At 35.9% G+C, this 17,063-nt stretch overlaps 2 protein-coding genes across 2 annotated transcripts; both read left to right on the top strand.

The window, feature by feature from the left end:
* The first annotated feature begins 2,737 nt into the window (after positions 1 to 2,737).
* LOC148270463 (uncharacterized) lies at positions 2,738 to 5,213 on the top strand. Its single transcript, XM_088221263.1, has 3 exons — positions 2,738 to 2,956; positions 3,053 to 3,115; positions 5,004 to 5,213. Exons 1-3 carry the CDS (start codon positions 2,738 to 2,740, stop codon positions 5,211 to 5,213), a joined length of 492 nt encoding a protein of 163 aa, XP_088077389.1.
* Positions 5,214 to 13,314: 8,101 nt separating this feature from the next.
* Positions 13,315 to 16,629, top strand: LOC110816787 (Zinc-binding alcohol dehydrogenase family protein). Its single transcript, XM_022045104.2, has 10 exons — positions 13,315 to 13,496; positions 13,637 to 13,776; positions 13,869 to 13,915; positions 14,042 to 14,367; positions 15,368 to 15,450; positions 15,631 to 15,706; positions 15,810 to 15,874; positions 15,970 to 16,065; positions 16,161 to 16,322; positions 16,408 to 16,629. Exons 1-10 carry the CDS (start codon positions 13,442 to 13,444, stop codon positions 16,522 to 16,524), a joined length of 1,167 nt encoding a protein of 388 aa, XP_021900796.1. The 5' UTR covers positions 13,315 to 13,441; the 3' UTR covers positions 16,525 to 16,629.
* Positions 16,630 to 17,063: the final 434 nt, after the last annotated feature.

The following is a 17,063-nucleotide window of genomic DNA, read 5'->3' as shown; positions in this document are numbered from 1 at the left end:
AACAGGGGATAAAATCGTAAAACAAAAATTTGGCCACATGAAACGGCCCAGTCAGCAGCCATGACAAACCAAAGCATGTCATGTGGCAAAATATACTGACATCGGCACCACGCGGGCGATCCGCATGCCTAGTAATCCGATGTCCAGATCATGTCGCGCGCGCACGGACGGTTTAGATGCATTTCTCCTCTAGGTGCGATCGAACGGTCAAATTCAATTCGATCGTGTAGTCCAGATTCATTCCCCGAATAAAAGGGATCTAATGGACGGGAGAGGGACACGTATCCCCGCACGAACGACCCAGATCGATACGGAAAGGGTATTTAAGCATCGTTTTTCAGGGATCCCTAACCCTAGCTGCATCGGCCCTCGCTAAAGAAGAAGAAGAAGAAGGGCGGCCATAAAAGAAATTGACTGCCGTCACCACCACACTGGAGCCACTGCCGATGCTAAAGCAGATACTTTTTCTCCCTTCCCGTTTGGAATTCAATCTCGAGCCTTTTTTGGCTATATCGGAGCCAAAAGATCAAAGATGGGTCAAAAATCACGGGTAAAGCTCAGTCGAGCCACAACGTTCAAAACCCGAGACCCTCTCCAATGACCCCCTTCCTATTTTTCGTTTTACACTATTCTTAAACCATCATGTTCAACATATTTTTCTAGTACAAGTTAGCCGAAGAGGAACCCCAGTCGCGAAGGAGGTGCGGCGGAGCTACTGCACATGGTGACCCCCTGCCGATAGGTTTCAGTTCTTTGACTTTTTTGGCCAACCGAGGTTCTCTAGCATGTTTTTCGCAGGGATACATGTAAAACCGGCCAAAATCGATATAAATCAACCAAAATCGACCACGTCGAGGTGAACCGCTGCCACGGGCGGTAGAGCCAATGCCGGAGCACAACTACGCCGCCGTGCCGGAACCCTAAAATTTGTCGAAAAAAATTTTCAACACTGATTTTGGCCTTTTGGAATATTTTTAGGTACGTGACAAGTATTTTAATTTTTGCATAAAAAATTCAGAAAACCCGAGGACCGTCAAGAAGTACAGTAAATAGCACGGACCCGATTCGAGTAAAGATCTCTCACTCTATTCCCTATTATGGTAAATTGAGGTTTAAATAATAAAAAATCTTCTATTTTGTGAAAATTAAAAAAATTCAAAAAATAATTATAAGTCACTAGTGGAGTTGGAACCGGTCAATTCATATTTGCCCTAATTCACTGTTTATTTTTCCATATTGCTTAACTTACTTATTGTTATATTATGCATACTAAATCGATGGTTTTAATTATTTTTTCGGTTGTTTAGTTTTCCTTTTGCACATTTCTTTTTTTCTGGTTTGTCCTGCAATAAATGTATCAATTATGTTTTTGATGTATGTATCGCCTATTTGCATTATTTATCATTAATATGAAAACATAAGATATTAGCACATAACTGGTAATCGGTTTATGGTGTGATTCTATGTAAGAAAAGCTTACTAGATACCCTGAAAAAAAGTTGACAAACCCGGTACATAAGGAACCCTACTGTGGGCTTTAACTCAGTTGGACAGAGCTGAGAAGTCTCATACCATAAGGGTTTGGGAGATATGGTTCACCTTCATACCAAATAAGATATCGAGGCGATGATATGTTTGGAGCCCATTACCGAACATGGTATGAAAAACGGTCGGGTTAATTGATAAATGTAGATATTGGGTTCACTGGTTGGGAAATATCCCTATAGGCCTATAATGGTTCCAGTAAGGAGGTAAAAAGAAGAATTGCTAATCTTTTTCACTTGTACATAAAATCATAACATTATGAGTATTTGTCTTATTAGGTTGATTTTGGCAAACTCGTAGCGGTAAGTACGGAATAAATGTTTTAAATATTAAATCAATTTACTTAAAGTAAGGGCCTCATTAATTATTTTGTGATTTTTACCAACATTCGATTTTCCGTATCAGTGATTACCATGATATTCTTATTGGTTAGTGTAGTTCACCATTCTATTAACAATTTCAGACTAAGAAGACCAAGATCCAAATCCTGATCAGTAAGAGAGTTGTGAGTAGTTTACCTTCCGGATCCCATCAAGTGCTAGTGGAGGTTAACTCCTTTGGATATTTATTTATCTATTTTTAATAATTTATTTGCTTATTTTATGAATTGCTCTAGAAATAACAGTCTAGTAACCCTATTAGGTATTCTAATTTATTGTGTAAGAAATGCAAACCCTAACTTTATTATTTGCTTCTGCATTTAATATATAAATTTATTTCCTTTAAGTTCCAGGTCTTTACAGTTGGTATCAGAGTCACATTCCTCGAAACTATTCTTTACACAAAGATTTAAAAACACCAAAAAACAAATTGTCTCTTAACCCTTTTCTTGTGAAATGCAGGTGCAAGGATATGAGGAGAGGCCCCACTAAATCAAGTAACTCGGGATGGGTCACTTTGAGAGGATGTCAATTGGTTATTTGAGATGCTGGAGAGACTCATCTCTGCCCAGCAGGCCTGGGAATAAATGAGGGAGCTATCTGACCCTCTACCGTTATCACAGTTTGAGCCACCCTTGCAACAAGAAGATTAGGTGTCACCCCGGTACAGCTTTGTTCCTTCACCATATCATCTGGCACTGTTGTAGTACATTCTGATGCCCCCACCATACAACTAGGTAATGCCACATGGCCACCCGGTCCCTCCCTAGCATAATCCAGTCCCTCTTTAACGAAACCTGGTTTCACCCATGATGGACCCATACTACATTAAGAGGTATAAGAGACTAAATCTATCTACCTTTGTAGTGGGATCATCTTTCGAAGAGGCTGAATATTGGTTGCCTGAGATAGATAAGGCCTTCTCGACTCTTAGAGTGGTTCATGAACATAGTGTAGTACTTGATACCTATATGCTTGTGGAAGACATAGGTCGCTGGAGGCAGCTGAAGCAGGCCACCCTGCCAGTTCCAGTCACTTGAGAATAGTTTCTGATGGCCTTCAATGCAAAGTACCTTCTAGAGCACCTTCAGTAGTTAAAGTAAATGGAGTTTGCACACCTGATATAGGGTGATATGACAGTGTCAGAGATGCCCGAAGATTCACAGAATTGGGCTGTTATTTCTCTAAGAGTATGATGGATGAAGGAAGAATGGCAAAGAAGTTCAAGTTTGGCCTCTGTCATGAGATCAGATAACAACTGTATGTATTCGAGTTTAGTTACTACTCAGTCGTTTTGACCAAGACACAGCTAGTAGAGAAGAATCTTTGTATCTTTCCTCTCGCAATAAGAAATTTCATACCCCCGGTTCCACACTGCAGACCAGCACCTATTGCACTAGTTCAGCAGAACAAGAGGTCTAGACCTGTGACTTAAGCTTCACCTCAGGCTCCGGCAATAGGACACGGTATGATTTGCCAGCATTGTGGTAAGAATCATGGGAACCAACCTTGCTACCGCCTCAATAATACCTGCCACATATGTGTGAGTATCCAACATTACGTGAAAGAGTACCCACAAAATTAGAATCAGGGCAAACCTCCCATCTAGGGCAGAGCTTACACCCTCACCCAGTAGGATATTGAATCTAACTCGGATGTGATACAGGATATGTACACTATCTGTAATCATTTTACATATATTTTGATTGATATTGGTGTTTCATATTCATTTGTCTGGCATACTCTTGCAAAAAACTTGAATGTATTACCTGAAAATCTTGATTTTGTATTGTTTGTGTCTACTCTTGTGAATAGAATACTACTAGGGGAGGTCATATACAAAGCCTGTATCGTAGACATAGCATATTAAAAATTGAGTATAGACCTTATAGAAATAGACATGGGGAACTTTTATATAATTCTGGGAATGAACTGGTTAGCGGTATATCACACCACCGTAGATTGTTTTCACAAAAAACTTGTATTTAATCCTCCTAATAAAGACTCATTTACAAATTAATAAAAATTTTAAATATTATTATCTTATAGCAATACCCTATTTTTATGATACTTTAACTTGATTATCTGTTAGTGGACAAAGAAGTTGAGTTCACCATAGATCTTCAGTCTGGCATCCAGCCCATCTCAGTTGTCCATTACCGCATGAGTCGTGTAGAGATGGAAGAGCTGAGAAAATAGATCAAGAAATTACAGGATAGTGGGTTCATTCAATACAATATATCTCATTAGGGTGCTGGAGTCACGTTTGCAAAGAAAGGGGATGAGACTCTGAGGATATATATCGACTATAGGGGATTGAATAGAGTCAAATCAAGAACAAGTACCTCCTCCTCAGAATTGATGACCTTTTTTACCAGTTACAAGGTGCAAAGATTTTCTCTAAGATAAACTTGCGTTTGGGTTACCATCAGGTAAAGATCAGGGTAAAGGACATTTCCAATATAACTTTCAGAACCAGGTACAAGTACTATGAATTCCTAGTCATACCTTTTGCACTAACAAATGCGTCAACCATTTTTATGGACTTGATGAATAAGGTTTTTAGGCAATTCCTGAATCAGGTCGTCATTATATTTATTGATGATATCCTTATATATTCAAAGAGTAAAGAGGAACATGTTCATCACCTGACTCAGATTTTGTAGGTTCTTAGAAAAAAGAAATTGTATGCAAATTGAGTAAGTGTGGATTCTAGTTCGAGCAGACTACCTTCCTATGACACATAATATCAAAGGATGGAGTGTTAGTGAATCTCGAAAAAGTTAAGGTATTACTCGGTTGGAAATAATTAACTTCGGTTAAGGAGATTCGTAGTTTTTTAGGAATGATAAGATATTACAGCAAGTTTGTTGAAGGGTTTTCGAGCCTACCCGTTCCCTTAACCCAACTTACAAAGAAGAAAGTTAAGTTAGAGTGGATCAAAAATTGCGAAAGAGTTTTACAGAACTCAAGAAGCAGTTGACTACCGCACATATTCTGCCTCTACTAAGTAGTACAGGTGGATGCACAGTGTATAGTGATGCCTCCTATATGGGATTAGATTTTGTTTTGATGCAGCATGGGAAAGTTATAGTTTATGGGTTCAGGCAGTTAAACAGTTATGAAAAGAACCACCCCACCTATGACTTGAAACTTGCTGCTATTATCCACGCCTTAAAGACCTGGCACCACTACTTGTATGAGGAGATTGTTGAGATTTACACAGACAATAAGAGCTTAAAGCATATATTTACTCAAAATGATCTCAACATGCGTCAAAAGTGTTGAATAGAGCTCATCAATGACTACGATTGTAAGATTTTATATTACCCGGATAAGGGCAATGTGGTAGCCGATGCGCTCACTAGAAAAAGTGCATGTATGTTGGCTCATCTAATAGTTTTTGAGTGCAGGGTAATAGGGGTTGCACAACAAATATGGCTTCAAGATTTGAAGAGGGTTACATGTCTGACCCATCAGGCTGTCTAACCCAAACTGATTTAGAAAATAAAGAAAGCTCAATTTACTGATTCCACCCTAGCAGCTCTCAGGAATAATGCAGAACAATGAGTAAATCCAGAATTCTGAGTCTCTGGCAATGGATTGCTCAGGTTCCAAATGACAGTGATATGAAAGAGGACATCATGACAGAGGCCCATAGCTTAAAGTTTACCATGCATTCTAGAAGTACTAAGATGTATCAAAGTATGCAGTTCCGTTTCTAGCCGAGCAGGATAAAAAGAGAGATAGCTGATTTCATCTCCAAATGCCTTGTATGTCAACAGGTTAAGACAGAGCATCAATGCCCATGTGGGCTACTTCAACCATTATCGATCTCGGAGTAGGAATGAGAACATATTACCATAGATTTTGTGACAGGGTTGCCTAAGGTACGGTCAGGATATGATGCTATTTGGATAATTTTTGATCGATTAACCAAGTTCTCTCGCTTTTTGGCTATCAAAATGACCGACCCCTTAAATAAGGTAGCAAGAATTTATATCCGAGAGATAGTCAAGCTACATGGAGTTCTAATGACGGTGATATCCGACAAAGACTCCAGATTTACCTCTCAGTTTTGGTCTAGTTTTCAATAAGTAATGAGAATGAAATTGTTCCTCAGCACTGCATTCTACACTCAAATCGATGGACAATCAAAGCGGACAATTCACACACTGAAGAATATGTTTCGAGCTTGTGTTCTAGATTTCGGGGACCATTGGGATGATCATCTACCCTTGATAGAGTTCACCTATAGTAATAGCTATCAATCAAGTATCAGCATGATCCCATATGAGCCATTGTATGGCTGACCCTTTAGATCGCCGATCTGATGGGAAGAGGTTAGTGATAGAAAATTGTTTGGCTCGAATCTTGTAGAGGAGATGACAACCAAGATAGTTAAAATTAGAATGAACATTCAGACAGCTTAGAATAGGCAAAAGAGTTATGCAAACACTCGAATGAAAGATCTAAAATTCGAGAAAGGTGATCAGATGTAACGACCCCAGAATTTAAAAAGAAATGCATATAATAATTTGAGTGCGGAAGGGAAATAAAGGTTAAGGTTAACATCCCTTGCACGATAATTCAAAAGTATTAACAAATATCACAGAACAAATTTTCTGAAATAAATACGAAAAATGGAAAAAATAAAGGAAACTATAAAGTATCTAGGGTCTACTCGTAGCCTTCTTGCGGATCGGGCTCGAGAATCGTGTCCTCCTGATCTGAAACAGTTAAATAAGAGATGAGCTACACTAGTCCAGTAAAAACACCACAATATATCACCGTCACAGAAGTAAAGGTTTGTAGAAAACAAAAAACAACCAATGGAGCAAAACATTTAAACAAATTCATTTATCAATAATAAGACCATTCACTGTCCACTTACCGCAGTGAGATTTATAAAAACAACCTATGGAAATAATAACATTATAAATATCATGATTTCATATACACTCTGTAACATAGCACATATTATACTTTTATATTCAAATCATCAAAACAACAATTGTCCTTTTTTTGTCAGCCTACTAGTATCCATGGGGCTTCATAAGGGTGTCTCCGCTACACGTGAACCATTTCCATTAACAATCTTAATTCCAGGACCGTTCCCATACACCGTCCGATATGAGCGCCAAGATACTAAACCTCGATACCCCATTCGGTATGAGACAACGTTCACGGTAGGGTTCCCTATGAACCCGGTCCGTCCACCATCTCCTGGGATATCTAGTGAGGTTGTCACCTTATCTGTTTATTAGATCACATCCCTTTCCTGTTTATCCTTAATCTCCATTACCAAATTAAACATAAATATATAAACAAATAACATGCATCCAATAATTCAATCATATCTTAGATTCCCAAAATCAAACAGTAGTTAAGTAAGACAGTAATACATGCATTTAAAACCCTAAACCAGATATCATCATACCTTTAAACTATAAAATAAATCAACAAAAATCAACAGAGAACAATGTCTGATTCGAGCTCCATTAACAAACCGTAATTAATTATGCATATCTATCTAACTTGTGCAAAAGATTGTATTATTATTTATTCAAAAATCATATCTATGATAGAAAATAGGGTGAGGGGTCCTTACCTGATTCGACGCAAAAAACTATATGGTTATTGCGCCTACGGGCGGTCTTTGGGTTCCCTGAATTTTTCTTCGGGAACTGAAATGCACTTACGATGCCTACAAGTGTCCCAAATAAATCCAAAAATCAGACCCAGGGCCATTCGGCCAATTTCATAATTCTGGCATGGCGGCTCCACCGTGCTCCGGCGATGGCACTGCCACTCGCAGCGGCGATCTACCTCGGGTTGGCTGTTTTCGGCCGAATTTAGCCGAACTTGCACCAGTTCCTGTGAGAAAATACACTTAGGGCCCTCAGTGGGCCGAAAAAATACGAAAAATCGAAACTCACCGGCGGTGGGGCTCTCTGGTGCGACGGCTCATCCGGCTTAAGTTGCGGTTAGATATTTTGCTTTGTTCAACCTGTAAAGAAGGAAACGGTGGTCACAACGGTGAAAAAATCACATCGAACGGGAATCGGGAAGGACCTCATCGGAGGCATTTTTCAAAACACCCCGCGGTGCCGCCGCCGAGTTTTGGCAGTATTTTTCGGTCAATCGACCGGTTCTTTCACTCCGATTTGGCCATGGATGTGTTTAAAATTGAATTTCGTGCAAGAGAAAATTTTTTTACCTCGTTTGGCCGTCGAAAATTGCTTCGATACGGCAGCGGGTGGCGGCGGTCGGCTCACCGGCAACTAGGCTGTTTTCTTCGGCGAGGGACTCTAGCAGCTAGAGTTAGGGTTTGGGTGCGGATGGGATTATTTTATACCAATCCACTTTTTAACTGGGTTGTCCATCGCTTTTAATCTAGATCGTCCAATCGCGATTAAATAAGGAGTGAATCTGGATAGTTCATCGCGATTCAATCTGAACTGTCCTTGCGCAATTCAATATGGGCCATCCACGCACGATGCAATCTGGGTTGTCCGTGCGCGTTTTTGATCTGGGCTGTCCGTGCGCGTGGGAACGGATATCAGCCGTTCGATCACGCGCACGTGGATCGCCCACGCGGCAACCCCCCGCGTGGCCTCCTGCGTCAACGTCTCTGCCATCTGGCGCGTCCTGGTTGGTTGGGGCTGCTGACCGGGCAGCTGATGTGGCGTAACTATTTTAAATTACGTTTGGACCTCCGATTTTTTATTTTTCTTTCAAAAATACCCTCCGATCCCAAATTTTCACTCATTTTCTCCAAAATTATTTTCATTTAAATCCCTAATCAATTTTTACCATTTTTGTTATTATTATTATTATTATTTCCATTAAATCAAATTAAAATTAAATAAATTAAATTAAAATCATATTAATAATAATTATATTTATATATAAAAATAATAATAATTAATTAAAAAAAAAAAGAAAGGTTGGGTGTTATATCATATGTTTCTTAAGGTAACCCCTTTAAAGGGAATCAACAAGTTTGGTAAAAGGGAGAAATTAAATCCCTGTTTCATTGGACCGTTTAAAATCTTAAACATGATTGGTATGTCCGTTTACATGCAGCACTACCTTCAAAGCTATCCATAGTCCATAATGTACTTCACGTGTCTATGCTATGCAAGTACAATCTAAACTCCTCACATATCTTGTATCACGAGCCCCTTTTACTGCAGGAGGATCTATCATATGAGGAGGTACCAATAGACTTTGTGGACCAGAAGAGCAGAGTGCTTTACAACAGAGAAATATCATTCGATAAGATCCTATGGTACAATCACACACAGGAAGAGGTCACTTGGGAGATAGAATCAGATTTCAAGGCCTAGTAACCCCAACTGTTTGACTAAGTGAAAGGGTGACAATTTGAGGGACTAATTTTTTTTTTTAAGGGGGAAGAGTTGTAATACCCGGATTCGAAAATTGACCTGAAATAATTTTTTTATAGTTATTAAATATATAAATAATTAAAAAATTTATTTCAATTTAAATTTTATTAAATTTTTTAGAAAAAATAAATTATGGACAAAATTGAAAATAATTTTGGAGAAAATGAGTGAAATTTTGAATAAGAGGGGTATTTTTAAAAGAAAATTTTAAAATAGGGGGTAAAATCGTAAAAAAAAAATTCAACTAAGTGGGACGGCCCAATTAGAAACCACAATGAACTAGAGCGATCGAACGGACTAGATCAGGTCCTGCACACACGGATGGCTTAGATACATTTTTTCTTCAGGTGCGATCCAGCAGTCATATTCAATCCGATCGTGTGGTCCAGATTCATTCTCCGAATAAGAGGGATCCAATGGATGGGATAGGGTCACGTGTCCTGCACGAACGACCCAGATCGACACGGAGAGGGTATTTAAGTATTATGTTCCAGGGAACCCTAACCCTAGCCACACCAGCCCTCGCCGGAGCAGAAGAAAAAAGACGGCTGAAAAAGAAATTGATTGCTGTCATTGCCACACTGAAGCCACCACCAATGCCAAAGTAAGTAATTTGTTCCCCTTTCTCGCTTAGAATTCATTCCTAATCCTCCCTGTGGCCATATCGAAGCCAAAGGATCGATTGGTAAGCTGAAAACTGTGAGCAAAGCTCGATTAAGCCGCGGCGGCCAAAACTCGAAACCCTCTCCAGTGACCCCCTTCCCGTTTTTCATTTTATGTGATTTTTTTACCACCGTGTTCATCAACTTTTTTTGGTGCAAGTTAGCCGAAGAAGAACCCCAGTCGCGAAAGAGGACCGACGGAACCGCCACACCCGGAGACCCCCAGGCTAGTAGGTTTTGGTTTTTTAGCTTTTTCAGATACCTAAAGTTCCTTAACGTATTTTTCGTAGGGATACGTGTAAAACCGATCAAAACCAACCTAAGTGGGCCGAAATAAGCCAGACTAAGGCGAACTATCATCACGGGCGGTGGAGCGAGTGTTGGAGCACGGCGGTGCTGCCGTGCTGGAATCCTAAAATTTGTCGAAAAAGTTTTTCAATACCGATTTTGGTCTTTTGGGATATTTTTGGGTGCGTGACGGGTATTTTAATTTTCGCATAAGAAACTCAAAAAATTCGAGAACCGTCAAAAGGCGCAGTAGATAGCACAGTATTTCAAAACCCGATCCGAGTAAGAATCTCTCATCCTATTACCAGTTACGGTAAATTGAGACTTAAATAATCGAAAGTCTTGTATTTTGTGAATATTTAAAAAACCCAAAAAATAATTACAAATTACTAGTGAAGCCGTAACCAGTCAATTTATATTTGTCATGATTCAATATTTATTTTTCTGTACTGCTTAAATTGCTTACTGTTATAGTATGTGTACTAAATCGATGATTTTAATTATTTTATCAGTTTTTTGGTTTACCTCATTGCATATTCCCTTTTTCTGGTTTGTGCTGCAATAAATGTCTCAATTATGTTCTTGATGTACATATCGCCTATTTGTATGATTTTATCATTAATATGAAAACATAAGATATTAACACGTAACTGGTAATTGGTTTGTGATGTGATTCAATGTAAAAAAAACTTATTGAATACCTTAGAAAAAGATGGACGGACCCAGTACATAGGGAACCATACTCTGGGCATTATTTCAGTCGTACGAGACTGAGAAATCCTACACTGGAAGGGTTTGCGAGATATGGTTCACCCTCATACCATAGGAGAATTGAGGCAATGGTATGTTTGACGTCCATTACTGCGCAGAATATAAAAAATGACTGGATTAATTGAGTTCACGGGTAGAGAAATATCCCATTGGATCCCTAGTGGTTCTAGTAAGCAGTTAAAAAGGAAAATTCTTATCTCATTCACTTGTACATAAAATTATAATATTATATGAGTATTTGTCTTATTAGGTTGATTTTGGTAAACTCGTAACAGTAAATATGGAATAAACGTTTTTAATGTTAAATAAATTTATTAAAGTAAGGGTTACATTAATTATTTTGTGATTTTTATCAACCTTCGATTTTTCGTATCAATTATTAGTGTGATATTTTTATTAGGATAATGAAGGTCACCATTTTATTAACCATTTTAAATTAAGAAGACTAAAATTCAGATTCTAATAAGTAAAGAAGTTGTGAGTAGTTTAACTCCTTGACTCCCATAAAGTACTAATAGAGATTAATTTATTATGACATTTATTTGTTTATTTTATGAACCGATAGAAAAAGGATATTTCGATAATCTTATTAGACATTATAATTTACTGTGTAAGGAATATAATCCATAATTTCATTGTTTGCTTCCGCATTTAGAATATAAATTCATTTCTTTTAAGTTTCGGTTCTTTACACTTATATATGTATATATCATATATTATATATAACCCCTTAAAAATTTTGAGACGGACACTAGACATACTCTATATAACCATCAAATTTACAACACATTCAAATTTAATTTATGCTTCTTAGTTTGTCTCTGGATACTTGTATGTATATCAATTTAACACATACTTATTACAAGTTTCCGACATAATAAATAAAAAATAACCAAAAAAACAATTTGGGTAATTGGAACCCACATGCAAAGAACAAAAGATCAACCACAAATATAGATTATCAAATATTCAACCTCCTATAAAATTATTTATGCAATTAAATGACGAGGTTGGTTTGCCAGAAACCAGAGTCAGATTAAGTGCCAATTAATGCCATTATTGTGGGCTACTAGTCCCACTAGTCCCACAGTATCATTGAATATATATATATATATATATATATCACTATAATTTCAGGTTTTAAACCACACCCATTTCAATATATATTATTTGTTTATATTTATAACTTTATTAGGAATTTCCACCATTTTATAATTAAACATTACCAAACTAAATTTCATAAATTCCCAACAAAATATCTTATGATTATTTATAGTATATGTTTTTATTTTTATATCAAGCAATTTAGTTACGGGACGTTTAGGTACATTTTATGTTAGCCCATAATTTCTTTCTAAAATTAAATTTGATTGAAATTAATTTAAAAAAAAAATCAGTAAATATGTAATTATTAATGAAAAAAAAGTAAAATCTTAACCAAATTTTGGCCCGTTTTGTCTGTTGAGGTTATTCCAGTTTTTTTTTTTTTTTTTTAGCTTGGATGAACTTTTACTCCTCCCTCTGCTAACAAATTAGCTCAGCATAATTGTGTACATTCACTAAATTTCATTTATTTATGAAGATAATGGTTTCCTCGTGTCAAGTGGTTTCTATTGTCGTAACGTTTATAAATTGTAATCAACTGTTATTAACCAATTGCCACGTGTCTTGTAATTGCTTAAGATATTCAACTTTTAAAATTAAAAAATATGTCACAATATTTTTTAGATACATCATGTATTTATTAGATTTGATTGTATTTTATTATTATTTAAATTTATTTCTACTCACAAAATATGTTTTGTTATTATTATTTTTTGTTAATATTTTAACTATTATTTATTATCACGAAACTCTTATATCATATTAAATAACTGTTAATAATTAATAATTACTATTAATAATAAAACAATAACATACAGCAAAAAGAGTTATGAAGAACGAGTAATTTTAAATAATTAAAATTGGTGGTAAGAGAAAAATCTAAGGTTTTTTTTTTTTTTTTTTTTTCTTATTTATGTACAAGTGTCGTTGTCTTTGAATAACTTCATTCTAATTCTAACAATAATTATTTAAAATTTTTAAAAATATTATTATATTATTATAATTTCATTATTTAATAAACTAATATATAAATTTTAAAGATTTTATCTTTATTATTATTTTTTAATTTTATAAAATTTCTCTTGTTGCACAACATTTTAGTCCGGTACACTACTATCTCACGCCCTATAAAAAGGTAAGCAACCACCCCCCCCACCCCCCACACCGCACAACCCAACGAATAAGTTTACGAAGACGAAGACGCAGAGAAGTATTCAACAAATATTCCCTCCCTCCATCTTCCCCCTTGGCTTCAGACCCGCGACCAAGCTCTTCATTAATGGAGAACGGAAACTCGTCTTCCTCAACCGAAGGGAAAGCAATAAGATGCAGAGGTCTTCATTTCAATCCCTCGTTTTTTAACTATTATCCTGTTGAATTATCGGGAATGGAGTTGTTGATTTCGCTAGCTAACTTGCGATTTTTCTTTCCATGTCGTCTTCTTTTTTCCTCCGTTTTCTTTCAATCCAAACAGCTGCTGTCTGCAGAGAACCAGGACAGCCCTTGGTGATTGAAGAAATCGAAGTTGACCCTCCTCGAGCTTATGAAGTTAGGATCAAGATTATCTGCACATCTCTCTGTCACAGTGATGTCACCTTCTGGAAAATGCCTGCTGTAAGAAGCTATTTCTTACCAGCTTATGCATATTAATCTATACGTTTACTCAAAATTACAGCACTAATTAAACTGTAATTAATCATCCGCAGGGACCCTTCTCCATTTTTCCTAAAATATTCGGGCATGAGGCGGTCGGGTATGAATTCGTCAATCCCAAAATCTCTGACTTAACATAAAAAATGTTCTTCTAATTTGCAGTGAACTTTCGGAACATATATATAATATATTAAAATGAAAGGTGAAAAAATTCAACGAGTTACAGAGTTGTGGAAAGCGTGGGCGAGTACGTAGAGGAAGTGAAAAAAGGAGACACCGTAGTGCCGGTTTTCATTCCGGACTGCAGAGAATGCAGAGACTGCAAGTCAACGAGGAGCAACATTTGTTCAAAGTTTCCAGACGATCCAACTCAGAACACGCGAAGAGACGGAAGCAGCAGGTTCAGGGACATGAATGGAGAAACCCTTCAGCATTTTCTTTTCGTGTCCAGCTTCTCCGAGTACACGGTCGTCGACGTCACCCATATCGTCAAGATCTGCCCGGAGATTCCCGTCGACAAGGCCTGTATGCTCAGCTGTGGAGCGTCAACAGGTAAAACAACTCACCTGATAAGCTTCGCTTCTCGTTTGACTCTACTCCTATCTTTTAATTTTTCATAAAACGGAAAATTAGTTAAACTTTTTTCTAAAATAAAAATTTTAATTATTTAACGTATTTGGATAAAGCCAAATTATTTTTTCTGTTCATATATGTATATATATATACATATATTTATTTTTTGAATATTTCCCCTTATTATTTAATGACTTCATACGCAAAGTTTGCCCATTAGACAATGATGATGATGCCAAAAGAATGTACAACTTTAAAATTGTTAACTGCCGTGATCGTCTGGCTTCAATCCTATTTATATGTAAGAATAAACTAATAAGCAATTGGAAAATACTTATATATATATATATATATATCTATACGTATGTAGGATAAAGACAATTTACCTTATTCCAAAAAGAAAACGTAGGATGAAAGAATTGGAACGAAGCTGAAGCTGAAGAAAGCCCATTAACAAAGAATTGGGCATTCTTTGCGAACTTTTAACCAGATAGCAATCCAATCAAATTTTTAATTAATAAATATATATAATGTTTTGGTATTAAAAATTAATCAGATAGTTTTAAGGAGTAAAGATGAAAATTACAATCAGAGAAGTAAATGCAAGTCAAATCGATTTGGTGCAGGTAGCCATTGCCATTAAATGGAAGAAGCCCAAGAATATTTATTACGAAAATAATTTCAAGGGTCTGCCATTTTTCTTAAAAATAATCGCTAATTGAATTAAATAGACTATTCATTACTGTCTACAATTATCAAATTAATTGATGAACCGCCCTTCAGGCCTCAAACAGAATTTACTTGATTTTTTCTTTCCCAAAATAACTTCATCTCTCTTCATTGGGTGTCGTTTTCCCTGACCACATAAGAGATAATATCTTATGTATTTATACATATATATTATTATATATGTGATGTATTTATTATTGCTGGATGTGTTGAAAATGTCATCTGAGTTCTGGTTGTACTCTGGGGGCAGGTATTGGAGCAGCATGGAAAGTGGCAGACGTAGAAGAGGGCTCCACTGTAGCCATTTTTGGGCTGGGTGCCGTCGGACTTGCGGTATTTATTACTATTTATCCCTCCATATCTATAAGACCATTCATATATATAGGTATCAATTTTTATAAAAAAACATATACTTGCAAATTTACTGAATATATATATATATATATATATACATATATCGTATTTGTTCATAGTCTAAATGAGATATATACACACGCACACACACGTGATTAGGTCGCAGAAGGAGCAAGATTACGTAAAGCTTCAAAAATTATAGGTGTTGATTTGAACCCGGAGAAATTTGAAATAGGTAGGGTTGTATCTAAAAACATTTTTGATAAATAATAGCTTATTTATTTAATTATAAATTATTATTATTATTTTTTTTAATAATAATAATTATTCAACGGCAGGCAAAAGATTTGGAGTCACCGATTTCGTCAACCCTGCCGCATGTGAAGGAAAGTCAGCTACTAAGGTTGGTCATTACAAAAACAAGCTTAATTTTTGTTTACCTAATTAATAATTTTAAATTTAGATAATAAATAAAATTTATTATTTTAAAATAAGCAGGCAATTATAGAAATGACAAATGGAGGAGCTGACTATTCCTTTGAGTGTATTGGGCTGGCATCGCTGATGAATGATGCATTCTTCAGCACTCGCAAGGTTTTTTCTCTCTTAAAATTCATTTTATTTGTGATCAGATCACCTGCCGGGTTTGTTTGTTATATGTATAATTTGAGAGGGTTGTTGATGAGTAGGGTTGTGGAAAGACGGTGATAATAGGTGTGGAAATGCACGGTCAACCACTGTCTCTCAATTGCTACGAGATTCTCAGAGGCAAAACTGTTAGTGGTTCATTTTTCGGAGGCCTCAAACCTAAATCCGACATTCCACTTCTCGTCAACAAGTACTTAAACAAGGTCAGTTTTACCCCGACTAACTAAATTACATGCACTATAAATTATTTTATTTCTTATTTTCAAAAGATAATTATTTCTAATGCAGGAGTTGGATTTAGACAAATTCATTTCTCATGAAATAAAATTCGAAGAAATCAACAAAGCATTTGATTTACTCTTGGGAGGGAAAAGTTTGCGTTGCATCATATGGATGGATAAATAGATGCAAAAGTGTATTATGTCTTTTGCTCTCTGTTATGAGCTAATGGACTCTGTCATAATAATTTATTATCAAATTTAAAATATTATAATTTTTAATTTATAAAAATCTGGTGTGGATATAATATTTTATAAGTCACGCGGATAACCAATATCCTTTACCTTGTGTACATCTAAGTATATATATATATATCTTTTATAGAATTTTGTTGTTTTTTTTTCCCCTCCAAATAATCGGAGAAATTTAACAAAAAAGCTGGCGGAATAATTCATGAGAGCGTATAATAAACCATTTATAAACATATTTTATCAAATAGAATAATTTATAAGTATATATTTTATATCTTAGTACTAATTTAATAATTTATTAAATCATGTAATTTCAAGTTTAATAATCTTAAACAATTTCTTAAAATTTACGAAGAAACTCTTACATTCTATATTCATTATGTTTTGTAAATACAAAATTGAAGAAACAAGTGACAGAATGTGGCATTTTAGAACTTCATAGATTTATTTTTTGTTTATGAGACAAGAAATCTA

This window comes from Carica papaya, chromosome 1, assembly GCF_054855325.1.
Source record: "Carica papaya isolate Zhongbai chromosome 1, ASM5485532v1, whole genome shotgun sequence".
Taxonomy (NCBI): domain Eukaryota; kingdom Viridiplantae; phylum Streptophyta; class Magnoliopsida; order Brassicales; family Caricaceae; genus Carica; species Carica papaya.
The sequence above is the reverse complement of the archived record's forward strand: the minus strand, read 5'-3'. Positions and strand labels throughout refer to the sequence as shown.

Coding starts and splice junctions, on each gene's coding strand:
- LOC148270463 (XM_088221263.1), top strand. CDS start 2,738: ATGGACCCATACTACATTAAGAGGTATAAGAGACTAAATCTATCTACC. Junction 2,957..3,052: donor AGGCCACCCTGCCAGTTCCA/GTCACTTGAGAA, acceptor CACCTGATATAG/GGTGATATGACAGTGTCAGA. Junction 3,116..5,003: donor GGGCTGTTATTTCTCTAAGA/GTATGATGGATG, acceptor GTTTTGATGCAG/CATGGGAAAGTTATAGTTTA.
- LOC110816787 (XM_022045104.2), top strand. CDS start 13,442: ATGGAGAACGGAAACTCGTCTTCCTCAACCGAAGGGAAAGCAATAAGA. Junction 15,707..15,809: donor CCCGGAGAAATTTGAAATAG/GTAGGGTTGTAT, acceptor ATTCAACGGCAG/GCAAAAGATTTGGAGTCACC. Junction 16,066..16,160: donor CATTCTTCAGCACTCGCAAG/GTTTTTTCTCTC, acceptor GTTGATGAGTAG/GGTTGTGGAAAGACGGTGAT.